Below are 16,707 nucleotides of genomic sequence, written 5' to 3'. Positions count from 1 at the left end.
TAGTTCACTTCCAATGCTTTTTACATGATTCAGAAGGATTTTAAACTAAGGGTAATGTTTATAGCATGTTAATGACCCTACTATACAATACATACATGAGTCTCCTATGCTCTCTGATGAGTTATGGTAACTGTTCAATGCCACCTTTAGCATTCTTCTTAATCTGGAGCCTCACTCCATATCCCAGTGCTTGGATTAGCACCAAAATGCCCTATAAGGCCTGATGAAGGGCCAGCAACTGCCAGCTTTTTGCCATTTTTTAGTGGTTTTGGTGTTTGTATCTCATTTTCTGTTTCTTTTCTCAGTTGCTACCATGCATGATGGATCATGAAGTTGTAGTGAGGGGAAACACTCAAGTTAATACTGCTGAAGCAGACTGTGAGAGCAAACAAAATAAGCTACTGCTGTGCTCAATATTAAAAAAAAAGACAAGTAGATTGTTTTGAAAGAAGAAAAATTTGGCAATATTTTAGAAAGTGTGGAGTATCTTACTTGTCCTGTAGTTTTAACAGTACTGGCTATGAAGAGGCTTACAATGTCTTTAATTTCTGCATGTTTTGTGCAAGAGTCTTATCCAGCTCTGCATTTTTTTCCTTACACAAGGAAAAAGGCAAAGAGCAAGCTCCTGGCCGTTGTAGAAAAACCTGTGAAATGAAGCATAACTCTGTTATGAATGGGATCCTGTAATAACTATGTCTGTGAGTGTCACTACATTAGAAGTCATTGTGGTGTCTCAGTGTGCTCCTGGACAATTTCCTAACTCTTGCTGCATTTGAAAGAAGTTGCTGAGTGTACCTTAATTCAGGTTTTGATACTGTGTGCCTGGAAAGGGAGAGGTCAGAAAATGTGGTGAGGTGAAAAGGAACTGTACTCTTTGTACTGAAGAGAGTGTATAGGCAGGCTTTTACTTTATATTCTGAGCATAAGAACTTTTAAAAAAAAATACCACCTTTATTTTTTCTCGTTAACATCTATCAAGTAACAACTTTCAGGTACTTTTCTCCTGCTGCAAAAGCAGAAATGGAGTAATTCTTTTTCCCAAGTTTGTAAATTAATGTTGAACCACTGTGCAATAGAAAGACTATATGTACTTGGGAAAAAAATTTATTTTTACAAGAGGATTTGATATAAAACAATAGAGTACAAGGGAAATAAATTCACAGATTTTTGTGTTTTAAATTTGTACTCTCTGAAAGGAACAATTAAGATGTCTTCTAGAAATGTAGAAATTCACTCATCAGGAAAGAAAAAATACAGTTGACATATCACTGTGCAAAAGAAGCATCACAAAGGTATGAAAGACACTTTCATAAAATGGGAGGTCTGACATTTCTGGTAAAATTTAACCCAAACATGACAGACAGAGCATGCTGATCTTTGTTTTTTCTTAAGTCCCATCCCATCACCAGGATCACGGCAGGTAACTTTCCACAGTTTATTTCTGCTTCTGTCTAATCTCATGAGCCCCACCCCAGCCCCTGCTGATTTTATATTGAGGTATCTTTAACATGACATAGAAGTTACAAGCAAAATTTTAAGTACACAATACAGTTTCATCAATTTTCAGAATGCCCAAATTAATAAAACTGTTCAAATCAAGAATCTTTGGCATCTGCAAACCAGTCTGCAAACAGAATGACTGTGTTACCAAAGAGCAAGGATAAACCCCAAACTTCTTGTATCAAAGAGTTACCTAAAGCCAGAGTAACATGTGTGTGTGTAGTTTGTTTTGTGTGCATGTGTTCTCAGTTACAGTGAGCCTCTAGAAATACAGAAAGGTAAATATTTCTGTCAGCTGATTGTTTTAGCAGTCACATAATCCTTCCTTTGATGTCCTGGGTCAATGAAATCCTAGTACCATCGGGGTTTAGTAGAAGATCTATTAAAAGAGTTGTCTGTGATCTTTCCTGCAACAGAAACAGCATTTAAAGTTATTACTCTGTTACAATGCAGGAATATCTGTACATTCTTCATTGCCCCAGATTTCCAAATTGAGTTATTTTTTAGGTTACCAGTAGAGTGTAACTGTAGTTACAGAGTTAACAATGATGTCTTTAGCTTCCTAGAGCTACCACAACAAGGTCTGGAGAAGACAGGGAGGATCCATGGTGGAAGCACATTCTCTCGGTTATTAGCAGGTTACTCTGAAAATAATGTTGGAGGCACGTTACCAGAGCAATACTGTGTGATGTGCTACATACCCACATACCTTCTCATCCTTAGCCAACAGTCCTCTTAAACAGTACTGAGGTAGTTTTTCCACCTTAGGCCATTTAGTGTCTACCATAAGGACATCATAATGTGCACTGATTCATTTTTTGAGAGAAAACAGCAACAACATTTCTCAAAGGCTCTTAGGAAAGGTACATCTTTTTTTTTGCTCTAGGGCTCGACTCCTGTTCCTGCTGAACTGAGCCAGTGTGTAAAATCAGAACTGATATCAGCTCAGTAGGCACCGGAGGACGGGTCCATCAACAGCCTGGAACAACAGCAGCAGCTGTAAGTTGTTTCCGACTGGAGCTGCCACCATTTCCTGCAAACGACACACAGTGCTAAGCTAAAACTGCAGAGAGATCATGACAGCATCCATTAAAGAGAAGACTATAAAACAAAAGCTTTATTGACAATTTCAGGTTAAAGTAACAAACATTATTTCCTCTGACCTTTAGGAAAGCATGGTAACCAAATTACTGTAGGCAATGCCTCACATTTGCAGTCAGACTGAGAACTTAAGGAGCACTGTTTATTCTCAACTAAAACTAAATGTCTTTGGTCCTCTCCAGGTTGCCTCTGCCTCTTATCCTCCATACACTGAACCTCGGACACATGCATTCATTGCAAATCTGCCCCTTCAGCAGCAAGGTATCTCAGCCAGCAAACGCTCTCTGCCCTGCACAGAGTCTCCTCTCCCTTCTCTTCAGGTGCAGAACTTAGCCACTGTGAACAAAGAGGAAAACAATCACTGTTCACCAATCAGCTAAGCTCTGCACCTTGCCAGAGAGGTCTCCGTCTCGGCAGAGATAGCTTTCGGAGGAGGTTCTTCCACGATGCTCTGCTGCTTTCCTCTTTTTTTGGAGGGTTTGGGGGTTTGTTTCTTTCTTTTTTTTTAACTTTCTTTTTTTTTTTTCATATTTTTTGTTTGTTTGTTTGATAGATGGAGAGGATTCCACGCTGTGCACCCATCAGACCGTTAATGGTGAGTTTCATGCTAGCAGCTGCGGTCATGGCTGCGTGGTAATCCCTGGCAATGTGATTTTAATCTTAAGTCACAAATCATCATGCCAGGAACCCAAACAGCCGCAACATTAGAAGAAAGCTGTGCAGTCACACAGAGTATTGTACTCAGTATTTTTAGATTTTATGTTATAGCTCACCATGCACTTCTGTCTGTAAAGTCAAAGGGGTAATTCTAGACTAATGCTAACACCTGCATACCATGTAATTTTCCTGTGCTAGGTACTTACCATCAGAAACTTGTAGAAATTTTGGTTTTATTGTTTCTGGCCTTCAGACACTTGAAGATACCTACCAGATTAAGAACTGTTGAATCATAACTCAAATTCCTGTAAGTCCTTGATAACTGGGAGTACACAAGAGTCTCTTTAGCCCTAACTGTTTTAAAAGGTGTCTCCTACCCCGCAACTGATATCCTGGCACTCTACAGTCTGATCCACCTTTCCCAAAAAGTTTTCTTGGCAGGCACAGTTCTTGTCTATACAGAAGAACAACATGGCTGTTCATAAACAAACTTGCTTTCATAATATCTGTCATTGGCTGTATTTCATACAAACATAGCAAATACTACAAAATCAAATGGAACTCACTGTCAAATACTGCTAGAACAGAAGAAAATTAAGATTTTTGCTTGGTACCAATTAGACAACGTTTCTGCTAAATTAGAGCCTGAATTTTGATACCACAAATCAACTGTAAAGTTATGTGAACAACCAAGGCAATCAGTCTGTTGGATGAGTTATATGATTAACCAAAAATCTGAGGTATGCTGTACTGGAAGAAACTTTCATACCAACCTTAATGGGTTATGTGTTAAACATGCATATGCAGACACTGTAAGGCTACCTCCAACTGTTCAGGCTGAGAAGTGGAAAGTATCTTTGCAAATTTATAGCCTCTAGCAATCTTTATTCCATAAATATTTTTGCAATTTCAGTTCTTGTCTGTTGATTCCTCTCCTTTAATTTCATAAACAAGCTAGCTACTTTTCTTGCGTCACAATCAAACTTCAGAACCTCAATACCCTTAACACAAAAACATTTGCATTATCAGGTTGTTCTCACATGATTCATATTTGCTTCCAAGTCCACAGTTTCATATTTCCACTGTGGGATCAGACTCTTCAAAGACTGTGCTGCCTGTCAAGTAAACATGCAGCTCTATTAAACAGAAATGCTCCTTGCACAATTGAAATTTTTGTAAGCAGAGTGAAGAATACAGAATGGGAAACAACTGTAGGCAGAGCCTGGCCTTCTGTGGCCATTTGGACTTACAGTTGTCTCTTGTACAGTCCATTACAACAAAGCCATTCTCCACGTTCTCCAGCTATGCCTACATGTATGTAATCACTGCTCTCGCAGCTGGGCTTAAAAAAAAAAAAAAATACAAGCCAACAAGATATGTAACAAGAGTTATTTCTCAGCCCAACTAGCCACAAGCTGTATGGTGTGCCAAAGTTTACCACGTTTAGTGAGCTCTGCATATTCTTTCTATATGAAGCAAAATCAGGGTGTTAGGATTAAAATGAAAGATCACCTTTTCAGAATAACATCTCTGCCACCACTTTGGCTGAGGATGCATCCATATGTTCTTGTGCTGCAGCAAAGCATTTCCGTGCAAGTTCTTGTTGTTTTGCATCTTCATTCACCATTAATTCACCATAGAGATACACACCCATAGCCTGAAAGGGGAACATAACACACAAACATCCTACCACCAGTAATGACTAGTTATCTGGGTTTTTGCCATTGACCTACTAGTACTCATTTAAACTAAAAATTAAACAAAACAGACAATCCAAAACACATAAAATACCATTTACTCTCTAATGCCTATTCTCCCCTTCCAGAACTAATTTTCTCTGTCTCTCTTTAGCCTAAGGATGGTTGTCTGTATGCTGTGTTGACTATATAAGAACAGATTATTAATATAAGAAACCTGTGTGATGTCATGACAAGAAAATCATTCCTCACTCACTTTCCTTGCCAGTTTTCAAGTTTTCTTTTACCTACTACCTGAATTTTTTCCAAATGTCCCTTAAGAAAAAAGCTTCTCCCTCCTTCAACAGGATACACATTTTCTTTCCAATTGTCATGTTTACTCACACATCCATGAACAAAGACTGAAGCAGACCACTCTAAAATTCCCATTTGGCAATTCTGTAACTGAACATCAACTGAATATGGTCACATCTGTGTTTGACTCCCCTTTACATCTGAGATACAGCTTAACATGCATAAATTCTGGCTGGGTGCAAAGGCAGGCCCTTCCTAACTACTTATTCTGGACATAGCAGCTATAAAAAAAGGTAATGAGGCTCCTGTGGGGAGATCTGGGCCCCTTTGACCACTGCCAACAAAGCACTGGCTAACTTAACAGGAACCTTATTGGAAACTGTCTTTTTTTTTCTGCTGATATGGTTTTTTTCAGCTAATTACAGGAATTCAGTAAATGTTAAACCGCACTTGCCAAAATAGGATTAGGCTTGTGACAAAATATTAGCAGCTTAGCATTCTGACTTTTATAGTTATTGTTTGGACACTTGAAGGAGTGGAAAATTTTGGATAGCATTGAGAAAATACAACTTTTAATGCTATTCCTCACAATTTCTAGCATTGGCTGGTAATCCTTAAAAAAAAACCCTTCAGCCAGAAGGGAAATTTAAAGTTTAACAAAGACTGAAGTAAAAGGAAAAAGTCTCAGAGTGGCAGACACCTGCCAGACTCCTTGCCAATTCCCTAAGCATGCTCTCTGACACCAAGAGAATGAAAACCTCAGATTTCCAAGGTTTGCAGCTGCACCAGGTCTGGCAGCCACACAAATGGCCTTGGAGCTGGGCTCCAGTTGCTCTCATTGAGAACTTTTTAAATGTTGAAATTTTGTTGCTATAGGAATTACCTTCTCTACCCAGCCTTAAAAATTCTCCCCCAGGCCTAAACATTAACATGCAGTGAACACACTGGTGTTTTGTAAAACTTCAAAGGATTTAAATAGTCCATTTGCATGTTTTTCCCAGACTTTAAAAAAAGCCATGTTACATGATCAGTAAGGACCTGCAACTGCTCCGATTTAAGTGGTAATCACACCAAAAGCTGGTTGTGCCATTAACTGTATGCACTGCTGAAGTAAATTAAATTAAGATTACATTAAAAAGTTGCAAAAATTATTTCCCTACACTGCAGAAAATGTCTTTATTTGGCATATCTATTCCAAACATGATGCAATTCTGTATGGTTTTATCAGCTCAAGGATTTCCTGAACTCTGAACCCCCAAGTTCTGCTGGTGGTTATCTCCATCCTTTCTCAGAATACAAATATGCACAATATATATAACTCCTTATGCAATAATGTTCTTTTATGTCTTTTCTGTTTGTTTAATACAGAGCTTGCCAAGAGCTCTGGGGCCTGTTTATTGGCTGAGATATAAATAGGAGGTATACTTCCAAGCTAGAAGAAAGCATGACAGACTGCAACAATTCAATTGTGGTATGTTGCCTGAAAGCACAGAATCCTCATTGGCTGTAAATAGCTTTGTTCATTGTCAGCATAAAAGGTAAAGACATTAATATCTTGCCTAGATTTTGACGTATCTTCACCATTTTCTATTTTTTATGTAAGTTTTAAATATTTAAAATTCATCCTATAGTGAATAAAGATAAATAAAAGTGAAATAGAAAAGAACAAGGCAGAGGTTCAATTAGAACTGTAAGTTCACAATGGCCTAAATAAAAGGCCATAGTAAGGAAATCATGTATGTCCAGCCTTTTAAGGCCTTCACAATCTTCTCTTAGCATGTCCCCACCCATGGAGAGGCTAGCATTCCCTGGATGTACACTGTTGTGCTATAATACTTCTGGCTGTCATCTTCAAAGCCGAGGTTACCACAGCACTGACTGCTTTGCACTTGCCTCATACCTGCATTGATATTCCCAGCCACACTTGCCTTCCTCATCCTGCAAAAGGGACCTGCTGAGAAGCATCTTCCTAGCATCACTGCTACCTCTGGTTTGCATAAAATGCAAGGAGAGGAGGAATTCTATCCTATTTCATGCTTGACAGAAGATTAGCATGTTTAGGTGGGGATGAATACCCCTACCCTAGGTGGCATCCTTAAACTACAATGTTTAGGGGACCACAGAAGAAAAAAATGAATACACAGCCAAGTTTTTAACAACCTTCAGCAAGAAAATATATTAAAATATTTTTTTAATTTCAGCCTAGGGGTGTTAAAAAGTTGATTGTTTTCAAAATGCGAATTAAACGTAACTTACCTGATCTTCTCTGAGGAATCTCTCAACATCTCCATACCCAGGCTCATATTTGTGTTTGATGACAAGTTCACACCACCGATGACGAACCTTTGGGATGAAAAATAAAATTAGGTAAAAAAACCAAACCAAACCAAACCCAAATGTATTTTATCTGTGTGAGTGTTGATAATACATCCATACCGGTTTGGCTTTTTTGTCTTTTTTTGGAGTTTTGTATTTTGGCAGATTGGTGTTTTTTCCCCCAGCAGCCTGGCAAGTCAGTCAGCTGGACAGAGGAGCCAGAGCTCTGTGCACCTCAGCCTGGGCTCTGGAAACCCAGGGTGCCCAAAGACAAACTCCTGATTCTGTGCTAGTAAACTAACCCAGATCCAGGGACACATCTGCAGCATCTTCACTGCCACTGTTGCCAGTCTTGACTTTCTTCCCTTTAAGTTAGGCTAGAGGTTATTTCTTTCATGTTGTTAAAAGGGGGCTGTGGGGGATGGTGGAGAACGGAGATTACCACTGCAAAGGTCTGGAAAATCCACAAAATATAAATGATAATATCCCCTCTGTAAGTGTATCATACAAGTGGTAAAAAGGCTTAAATGCAATTCTGTACCAATATTAAATCCATGCCAAAAGGATAACAGTTAGGTATCAACCCATGAAACAGGGAACTTTCAGTTAAATGAATCAGTTTTGCTAGTAATAGATTTTAAGCCCATTGTTAAGCATTTAAAATTCATCTGCATTTAAATAGTTGTCATGCTGTTCTACCAATACACATTGACACAAACTAATTGACACACTGTAACAAAGTTTTCAAGCAAATTACAACTGAAAAAATGTTTTTATTTATGTAGTATGAACATGAATTACATGTAGGTCTTTGTGCTGTTGTCTTTACATTTTTGACTTTGTTCTTAGCCACTCTTGTGGCATAAGTGTCATCTTACTCTCTAGCAAGGCTTGCCTGATTGCAGGCAGTGATCAGCCCAGCATTTTATATTACATTAGCAATTCAACACTGATAGTAAAGGAAAACAGTTAAGTGGAATAACTCCCAATCTTTCTGTTTCAGCCTTTTCTCTGAAAAGAAAGAAAAAGACAGGGCACCTAATGAAAATCACCTTTCATAGTAAGAGTGAAATGTTAGCAGTTTTAATAGTTGGCGTAACTGAGTCCAAATTGTGCTTATATCAAGTAACTGAATATGAACCTTTTTCTGAATGACAGATGTAGTGATAACATTGAGAATTGAAGACAGAAAGGGAGGAAGGGGAAAAAGGCATACTTCAGTGTACTGTTGCTTTTGGAAATAAGGTTTTGAAAATAATTTCATTTTCATCCTAATCCCTGTCAACTTTGTAGCCCTGGAAAAAATTTCACAGACTTACATTTGATTAGATGTTAATCCTATCAGCATAATTAATAAGTGATAAATGCCCACAGGTCCTGTGTACTTGATACCCCTTTCCAGCTGACCCCTTATATAAAATAGTTTGAGCACACCGTACGAAAATAAAAAGCTGCGAGGTTTTGGGGCTGGGTGGATTTTGCACTCGCTGCATGCAAGATACTGAATAGCTACAGTGCTGTGTATGATAGGGATAATGGCTGTCTCTTGCAGCAATTATCTCTTTTTGCTGACAAAATAGCAGCTATTAGGATTCCTGCTAGTGGAACCAGAGCTAAATTTATGAAAGAAATAGCTTTCCAAGCTTCAACTCACTTTGCTGTAGATGCCCATATTCATAATGTAGACCTTCAAAACCCTACCCAGCTGCTGCTTCTCCCTGGAGACACTAAATGTTTCTCCAGTAAATCTTCCCAGGCAATCCAGCTTTGTTACAGGGTGTTTTCTCATAGCACTGAGCAGCTCCTTGCCTGGATGAAACTACCCAGGCTCAAAGCTTAACCATACACCTCTCCTATCTGTCAGGTGAGTTAACCAAACAGAATATGAACACATTTAGAAGACTGTAGATACACTTTACCCTGCATATTCTTCCATATATAACAAACAAACGAAAGTCCAAACAGAATTCCTTATGTATTCTCATGGCAATGAGGAGAAACATAAGGAGGAGAAAGGGACTGTGGTCACCTCCTGTGATCACTGCTCTTCTACATCCCATGATCCAGCAGTTACAGCACTTACCCAGGAGGTAAGCAACCAAGTGCAGCTTCTGTGGCTGGTCAAGATCTCAAACTGTGCCTTCAGTGAGAATATTTCAACAGCAGATTATAGAGTATTCTGGAATGGGGCTCTCTTCATACCTCCTGGTGGAGCTATTATTTCCTCCCCAGTTATTAAAGTATTTATTGATCTAAAGGGGGAGTCACAAGACTTCAGAGCTTACATCTCTGAGTACTCTTGACAAGAAGTACGGACATGGCTTACGAAGTGCAGATGCCAGTTTGCCCCCAAAACACCTTTCTTGGTGCAACCATCATAGCTGCACAGAGAGGACAGAAGTTCTCTCTATGAAGGCATTCACGTGGTCTTACTTCCTCACATACTAAAGTCATGTATAACTGACACTGCATCGTGGCCTGATTGGTCATCTGAATCTCAGTGGCTTTGGAAAACATGGAACTAAGCTGTGCCTGTTACCTTAACTGTTCCTTCCTCCACAGGGTTTCTGTCCTTGGCAACCAACATCTATTCAAATAGTTAAAAAGAAAAATATTTATTTGTTGAGTGAGATCTGAGACAGCAGACACTTTTCTTTCTCTCTTTTGCCTTTTTCCCTTTCTTTCCCAGGGTGAGTACAAATCCCAGCACATTCCCAGCTCTGAAATGCTGGCGCTTTGCCAGCTGGGGTAGTAGCTGCACGCCTCTTATCCTCAGATTACACATTTGCCTCCTGTCTTCCAAAAGCCCCAAATGTTCCTGTGGCAGAACAAACTGCAGGAGAACCAATGGCTGCTGAAGGGCCTGTGAAACCAGCAGCTCAGTCAGCCCTGCTGGCTCCCTGTGACTTGTACGAGACCCCAGAAAGCAGAGCACAGAAACCAAGGCTGGCTCTGAGTGCAAGAGGGGCAGGGGGGGCCCTGCACAATGTGGACTGAAATATGTTGGTTACATTCCTGCCCCCTGCACCATATGGTGTGTAGACAGCCGTGTTGCCCAAACTGCAGCTAAAACAGTTTCTCAGACACATGCACTATAAAGAAGTAATTTTTCTATGATACTCCATAGCCCTAGGCTGATTCCACAAACATAAGAATTTTAGTCACATAAGAGTAGGGTGGAAAAAAGAAAAATCAGTTCCCAGCGTCTCATCCAATGCTTAGAGAGGCAAGAGCAAAATGGGCCCCACAGCTTCACAGCCTAATGAATGAGTCATGTGAACAGGCACTTTTAACAAAACAGTCTCAAAAGGAAATTTTGAAAACCAAGCAGCTTGTGGTAGGACTGAGCTAACCATACCACATCCTGCGTATGCTCTTCTTGGCTTTTCTTCTCCTCCCAGGAGCAAATACTCAGTGGCAAAAATGAGAATTCATTAGTCCTCTCACAGTTTTCTCTCTGCACGTTTCCCTGTGCTCTTCTACAGTTCAGAGATGCACACCATATGCCGTTTTGGCTGGTTACACCATAAACAATATAAACTAAACCTGAAAAGTAATTTACAGCAATCCATCCTGTTATTGCTGGCAGAAAGCACACAGGACTTCGCTGGATCTGAAGCAACACCTTTAACTGCTCACCCACCCACACACACTCTTACTGGTTTGGCAGCTGCAAGGACCCACATGCTGAAGTTGGAAATGCAATTTATTTTCTCAGCCTGCAGTACCAGGCTGAGAGCTGTCCTCCCAAGTCCAGGACTGATGGCTGGCACTGCCATGGATAGGGAGAAGTGGGGCAGAGGAGTGAAGGAGGCCTGCTGACTAACACCTCAGGTTCCTTGTCGATGGATCCTCATTCCTTGGAAATTGTTTTTTCCTCCCACCCTACTTTTGGAGATGGTGCAGGCCTCTCCACTACCAGGTTTTTAAGCTAAACAAAGTTTGTTACTGTGTGTTTTGCAAGACATTACTCATATTAGTAGTGCATTTCTGAGGCACAGTTCAGTGGCATGAAGACACAGACACTCCAAAGATGGGGCATCCACAATTTCTCTGGGCAACCTGTTCTAGTGGTTCACTTCTTTCAGAGTAAAGAATTTTTCCTAATATCTAATCAAAGGCTACTCTCTTTCAGTTTGAAGCCATTCTCCCTTGTCCTGTCACTACATGCTCTTGCAAATAGTGCCTCTCCATCTTTCTTACAGGCTCCCTTCAGGTACAGGATAGCTGCAATTAGGTCACTCCACAGCTTTCTCTCCTCCAGGCTGAACAAATCCAACTCTTCAGCCTTTCCTCACAGGAATCACAGAATCACAGCTGAGTTGAAAGGAACCCTTAAGCATAATTGAGTCCAACTCTCAGAGTTGCTCCATCCCTCTAACAACTTTGTGGCCTCCTCTCGACTCGCTCCAACAGGCCCATGTCCCTCCTGTGCTGGGACTCCAGAGCTGCAGTGCTCCAGGTGGGGTTGCACCAGAGAGGAGCAGAGGAGCAGAATCCTCTCCCTGGACATTCAGACAAGCCTAAAACAAACATCCTTATAGGAAGCTTTATATGGTACAAATAGCTTGCTCATGTTCTCAATCATATGCATACAACCAAAAAAATTTTTTTTACTTCTGAGGTCTACCAATAAGATTGAGAAAACAAGTAATTTAAAACATGCCTTTATTAAAGGGAGAAAAAAGTTAGACTTTACTAAGCTTTTGGTCTGCAGAATGGGAGACTAGCTTCAGGGAAAATTAGTACATTTTACTAATAGCTGGATCCAATTTAAAAGGCGCCATGAGACAAGAAATCTAAATCACTGAACAAAAGCAACATACTTAAAGATCTTAGAAAATGGGATCATTTGAAATAGAGTAAGAGCTATTGTCCAACAAAATGGAACCTTTATTAAAGGTATAAGGCATCTGTGATCTTTACAAAACACAGCTTCAGACTCTACTGAAAAAATTATTTCAACAACTTGACTCTTAAATGTTAATTAAAGAGTTTCAGAGGTCAGACTCCACTCTAATTCATAGAGAAAAAAATACAGAGAATTTTTTTCAAATAACCAAGCTATGCTACAGATTTATTTTAATTAACAATAAGGAAGCATTCCAGAGCACCGGAATGCTGCTCCATTCCATCTGAAAGCATTTATCACCAGTCTCTTCCTATCTACAGATAAATTGGATTCAAATATTAGATAATTTGCCTATGTAATTAAGGAACAAATATTGCAGGACAATATTTTAACTAAAAAACAGGTTTTACAGTTGTTTGCATGGAAGAATCACAGTTTAAGAATTGCCAATTTTACAGTGCATTTGATTACTTTTTTCCCCCTCTATCTTAGCTGAAATAGTTATTCTTTAATACACCAGTGACTTTTCATTCTATATAGTCTGAATTTTGAATGGGCACTCCTGTCTTTTATGCCACGGTAAATACATACTTAAGAACATGAATTCGATTTCATTGAAACTTGCCCAAGTGAGGGATGCTGAAGCAGCTCATCAGGAGCAATGAAACAGTTTTTTGTGTTACAACTGTGTTGACAGAGTATCGGTTGGGAATCTGGTAGAGTGTACTCAATAGCCAAAAACCTACTGGATGCAAACAGAATGGATTCATCATTTTTACAAGGATTCTGTAATTGTGATTAATGTGTTTGCCAAGGGTTTGTCAGGAGACCAAGTAAAGGAGCTGTCTATCAGCTTAAATTAGTTTTATTTTAGACCAAGAACTGTACTTTTCATAGCCTAAGTTTTCTCTCAGGTCTTGTAGTGCTTGCTCTGACAGTGCTACAGAGCCCAAAGAAACCAAGGGCCAGACAGAGCACCACAGCAGCAGCAATCTTTAAGGCAACCTTTCTTCCTGACACCCTCATGGCATCAAGGTTCATTTAATGCTGTTTCTCACAGTGCAGTGCTCTGTCCCAGTATAAAACCCTTAATTTTCCAGAGCTATGGCCAAAATGATGATAACACTTCAGATTTAAAGAATGGCTTTTGGTAGCCTTACTCAAGCTGTATTTTTTTTTTGCATACTGGAATGAACCGCTGTTCAGTAGCTGGACCTGAGGCAGATTGAGCTCATGGAGCTCCACCATGCTCTGCATTCGGTATCACTGACTGCATAAGCAGCCCAGGTTGTATAGGCAGATTGTACCTGCCATTCCTGCCACCTTGGACAACCCCCTTTCCTGCTGTGCAGCACTCCATGAGTATCTCAGCCCACTGAAACACCAGCAAAAAAAAAGCATGGTCATTCAAGTAAGGCAGTAATGGGCTGGCTAATCAAAACTTTGTCTGGAGTTGTCATTTTGAGGAGGACTATATAGAGGTCTAAAATAATTTAAAACCTGGAGTATGAACTGGCCATTAAAAGGTCACTTAAAAGCTAATTTTAGCAGAATATCAGACTTCAATTTTTGGTAATATTGGTAGCAATATTCTACTTCCTTAACTTTACTTCTTCTGATTTGTATTTCTGCAGAGATCAAGAAATTGCACACCATGAGGGGTGCTGGCAACAGGGGAGAAGGACGTGCAAGCCCTGTCTCCTCTTCCTCCACTCCACAGCACTGATGAGAGCTGTGAGTAGAGGTCATGCAGCAACTGCCTGTACTTAGTAACAGAAGAGAAAGGTGTGGTACAATCACGCTTTTGAAAGACAAATTCTGTTGCTTTGTCAATGGCAAACTGTGAGACAGCATTTGAACCTGTACCTGTGCTAATGTGCCTGTGGGTCAGGCAGCATGCTCCCAGTGGGAGCCTCAAGCAGCAACAGGTGCCTGCTTGAACCTTCTCACATTAATAAATGTGAGTTAGGGGCATGTATTTCCTTCACGTCCTTTCTCCTCCCCTCCAACCACATGCTCCTGTTTTAGCATTCACTCAGTTCTACATAACACAAGGTTAAAAAGTTTATATAGTACCACAGCCTTGCTCAAGAGCAACCCCATCAGCTTCCACAGGCACTAAACATGACTCCACTTCCACCTGCAAATAAAACATGTACCTTTCCCACAGCCGGCATGGAGGTTCTTTTCCAAGCAGACAGAAGCTGGGAATCACAAAACATGCTGCTTCAGAAAGCCCAAGCAGAGCAGCAGGCAACCTTGTTGCTCTCTGTGATCAGAAAGGCACAGCAACCAAAGGACAGCACTTCAGGACAGGATTCACTCTTGGCAAGGAAGCAAATGCTGAGGACTTGCTTGGAGAAGACAAATGCCCTTTTTTCCCCCCACCTCAGGCTCACAGCAGAGAGCTCCCAGTTACAGACCAGACACTCTTCTCCCTTTGTGGGCCCCATCTGTGATCAATGACAGCTGTGTTGGTAGAAAAAAAAATTCTAAAAGAAGTCAGAAAAGGCAAGAGACTAAGAAGCCATGTCTAATCCTTTTTCAAAGGTGGCACTGCCTGTGCCTCTCTTCTGATGTCAAAGCTGTCACTGTGAATAAGAGGCTTGGTTGGGATACCTAATTCTGTAAACTCAAATGCTCTTCAGCCAGCCCCTCCTTACCCTGTCTAACAGGAGATGGATATAAAACAGGATGGTCTCCAGCTTTACAGCAGACCAACAAAGTGATAGGGAAATGACCTAGAGAACAGTTAGATGAGAAAAAGGCCACCAGCACCAAAGCAGTGTGACAGCTTCAACAGCGCTGTCTGGAAGACCACACTGCCATGTTGCCTGAAGGCTTTTCTCTCCATGTGCACATTTCTGCTGCCACGGTCTCCATGCTGGGGACAGCAGCTCCTATATCACAGTGCATGTAAGGTAAGGAAATGTTTAAAAAAGCACGTGAACTCACTTAATTTGAAAAATTAAGGTTTAAAAAAAATAAGCCTTAATTAAAAACATAGATGCACTACTTATACTGGAACCAAATACTTCCCCTTTCCCCTGCATTTTCAGTATCACCTGCTCATAATGCTGGAGCACCAGTACCATTCACAGCTTGCAGCAAGATGGCAGAAAAGATGTCACCATCCGCCTTTTCACTGGAGATGTGTGCTGAGCTTTGCTTTGCTGTGGTGCTGCCAGCTCTCAGGAGTAAGGCTGCCTTCTGGCTGGTGACAGAAGCAATGCTTGTTCCATCTTGCCTGCTCTCCATTCTCACTTCTTCCTTCCCCAGAAGGGTGCTCTGGTGAGGATGGCTGCATGTGTGAAGACACAGTATGATGGAGAGTATGGAGAGGGTGCTGGGGGGCCAGGAGATCCTGCACCTTACAGGGAGGGGAAGGAAGACCAGGTCCCAGCCTTAGGTACAACCAATATCAGAGAGGTACTGCAGGGACAAGCCTCATGCCTCCAAAAGGTAAGCTTGGCTTCGGCATATCTATACATCCAAATGGACACTTTCACCAAAATGCAACAACACAACTGTCTGCGATCTCATATACAGCCCCATCCACATTCCGTCTGACACCCTACTGAAACACCTATCTACAAGAATGGCTAGATTATGATAGAACATAGAATGGGTTGGGTTGGAAGACACCTTAAAGATCAACTAGTCCCAACCCTCCCACCATTGGCAGGGAGATTTTCCAATAGACCAGGTTGCTCAGAGCTTCATCCAACCTGGCCTTGAACATGGCCAGAGATGGGGCATCTACAGCTTCTCTGGGTGACCTGTGCCAGTGTCTCACCACCCACACAGGAAAGAATTTCTACCTAATGGCTAATCTGTACCTACCCTCTTTCAGTTTGAAGCTGTTATCGCTTGTCTAATGCCAACAGTATCTCTGGAATCAGCAGAAATTTTTTTTTATCTCACCATAGCAAGTGATTCAAATGCTTCCCATTACCACTGTCTCTTCTGGCTGTCTCCAGATAGAGTCTGCTTATAATTTTTACCCATACAGTGTCTGCATATGTGTTTCAACACAAATTGTTTATATATGCACATAAAAGCCTGCTGGCCTTATAAACCCAAACGTTATAGTTGCGAAAAGCACATAAACTTACACATCTGATGCAGAAATTCAACTCTGAAGTCTGAAATCAAGCATACCAACTGTCTGTTACCAATTATTATTAAACTGTATCTCCTGTTCAGCAAAAGGAAAGGCTGCTGTAAGTATCAAGGCAACAGTAAGCTATCCCCTTTGCTTATGCCCCTCTCTCCATGCCTCTACTTCTA

At 40.7% G+C, this 16,707-nt stretch overlaps 1 protein-coding gene across 2 annotated transcripts in view; it reads right to left on the bottom strand.

The window, feature by feature from the left end:
- Positions 1-1,088: 1,088 nt before the first annotated feature.
- The window catches only part of AOPEP (aminopeptidase O (putative)), a gene marked incomplete at its 5' end in the record, with an annotated part of 173,784 nt that continues 158,165 nt past the window's right edge, over positions 1,089-16,707 (bottom strand). The window contains 3 exons of one of the 2 annotated variants that reach the window (XM_082301942.1): positions 1,089-2,144; positions 4,771-4,915; positions 7,506-7,592. In XM_082301942.1, coding sequence (XP_082158068.1) covers positions 4,775-4,915; positions 7,506-7,592 — 228 coding nt within the window. In that variant the 3' untranslated portion in view covers positions 1,089-2,144; positions 4,771-4,774. The remainder of the gene's footprint in view (positions 2,145-4,770; positions 4,916-7,505; positions 7,593-16,707) is intronic. The other variant, XM_082301943.1, reaches the window with a different exon arrangement.

Source organism: Coloeus monedula (genome assembly GCF_965178545.1).
Source record: "Coloeus monedula genome assembly, chromosome: Z".
Classification (NCBI taxonomy): Eukaryota; Metazoa; Chordata; class Aves; order Passeriformes; family Corvidae; genus Coloeus; species Coloeus monedula.
The sequence above is the reverse complement of the archived record's forward strand: the minus strand, read 5'-3'. Positions and strand labels throughout refer to the sequence as shown.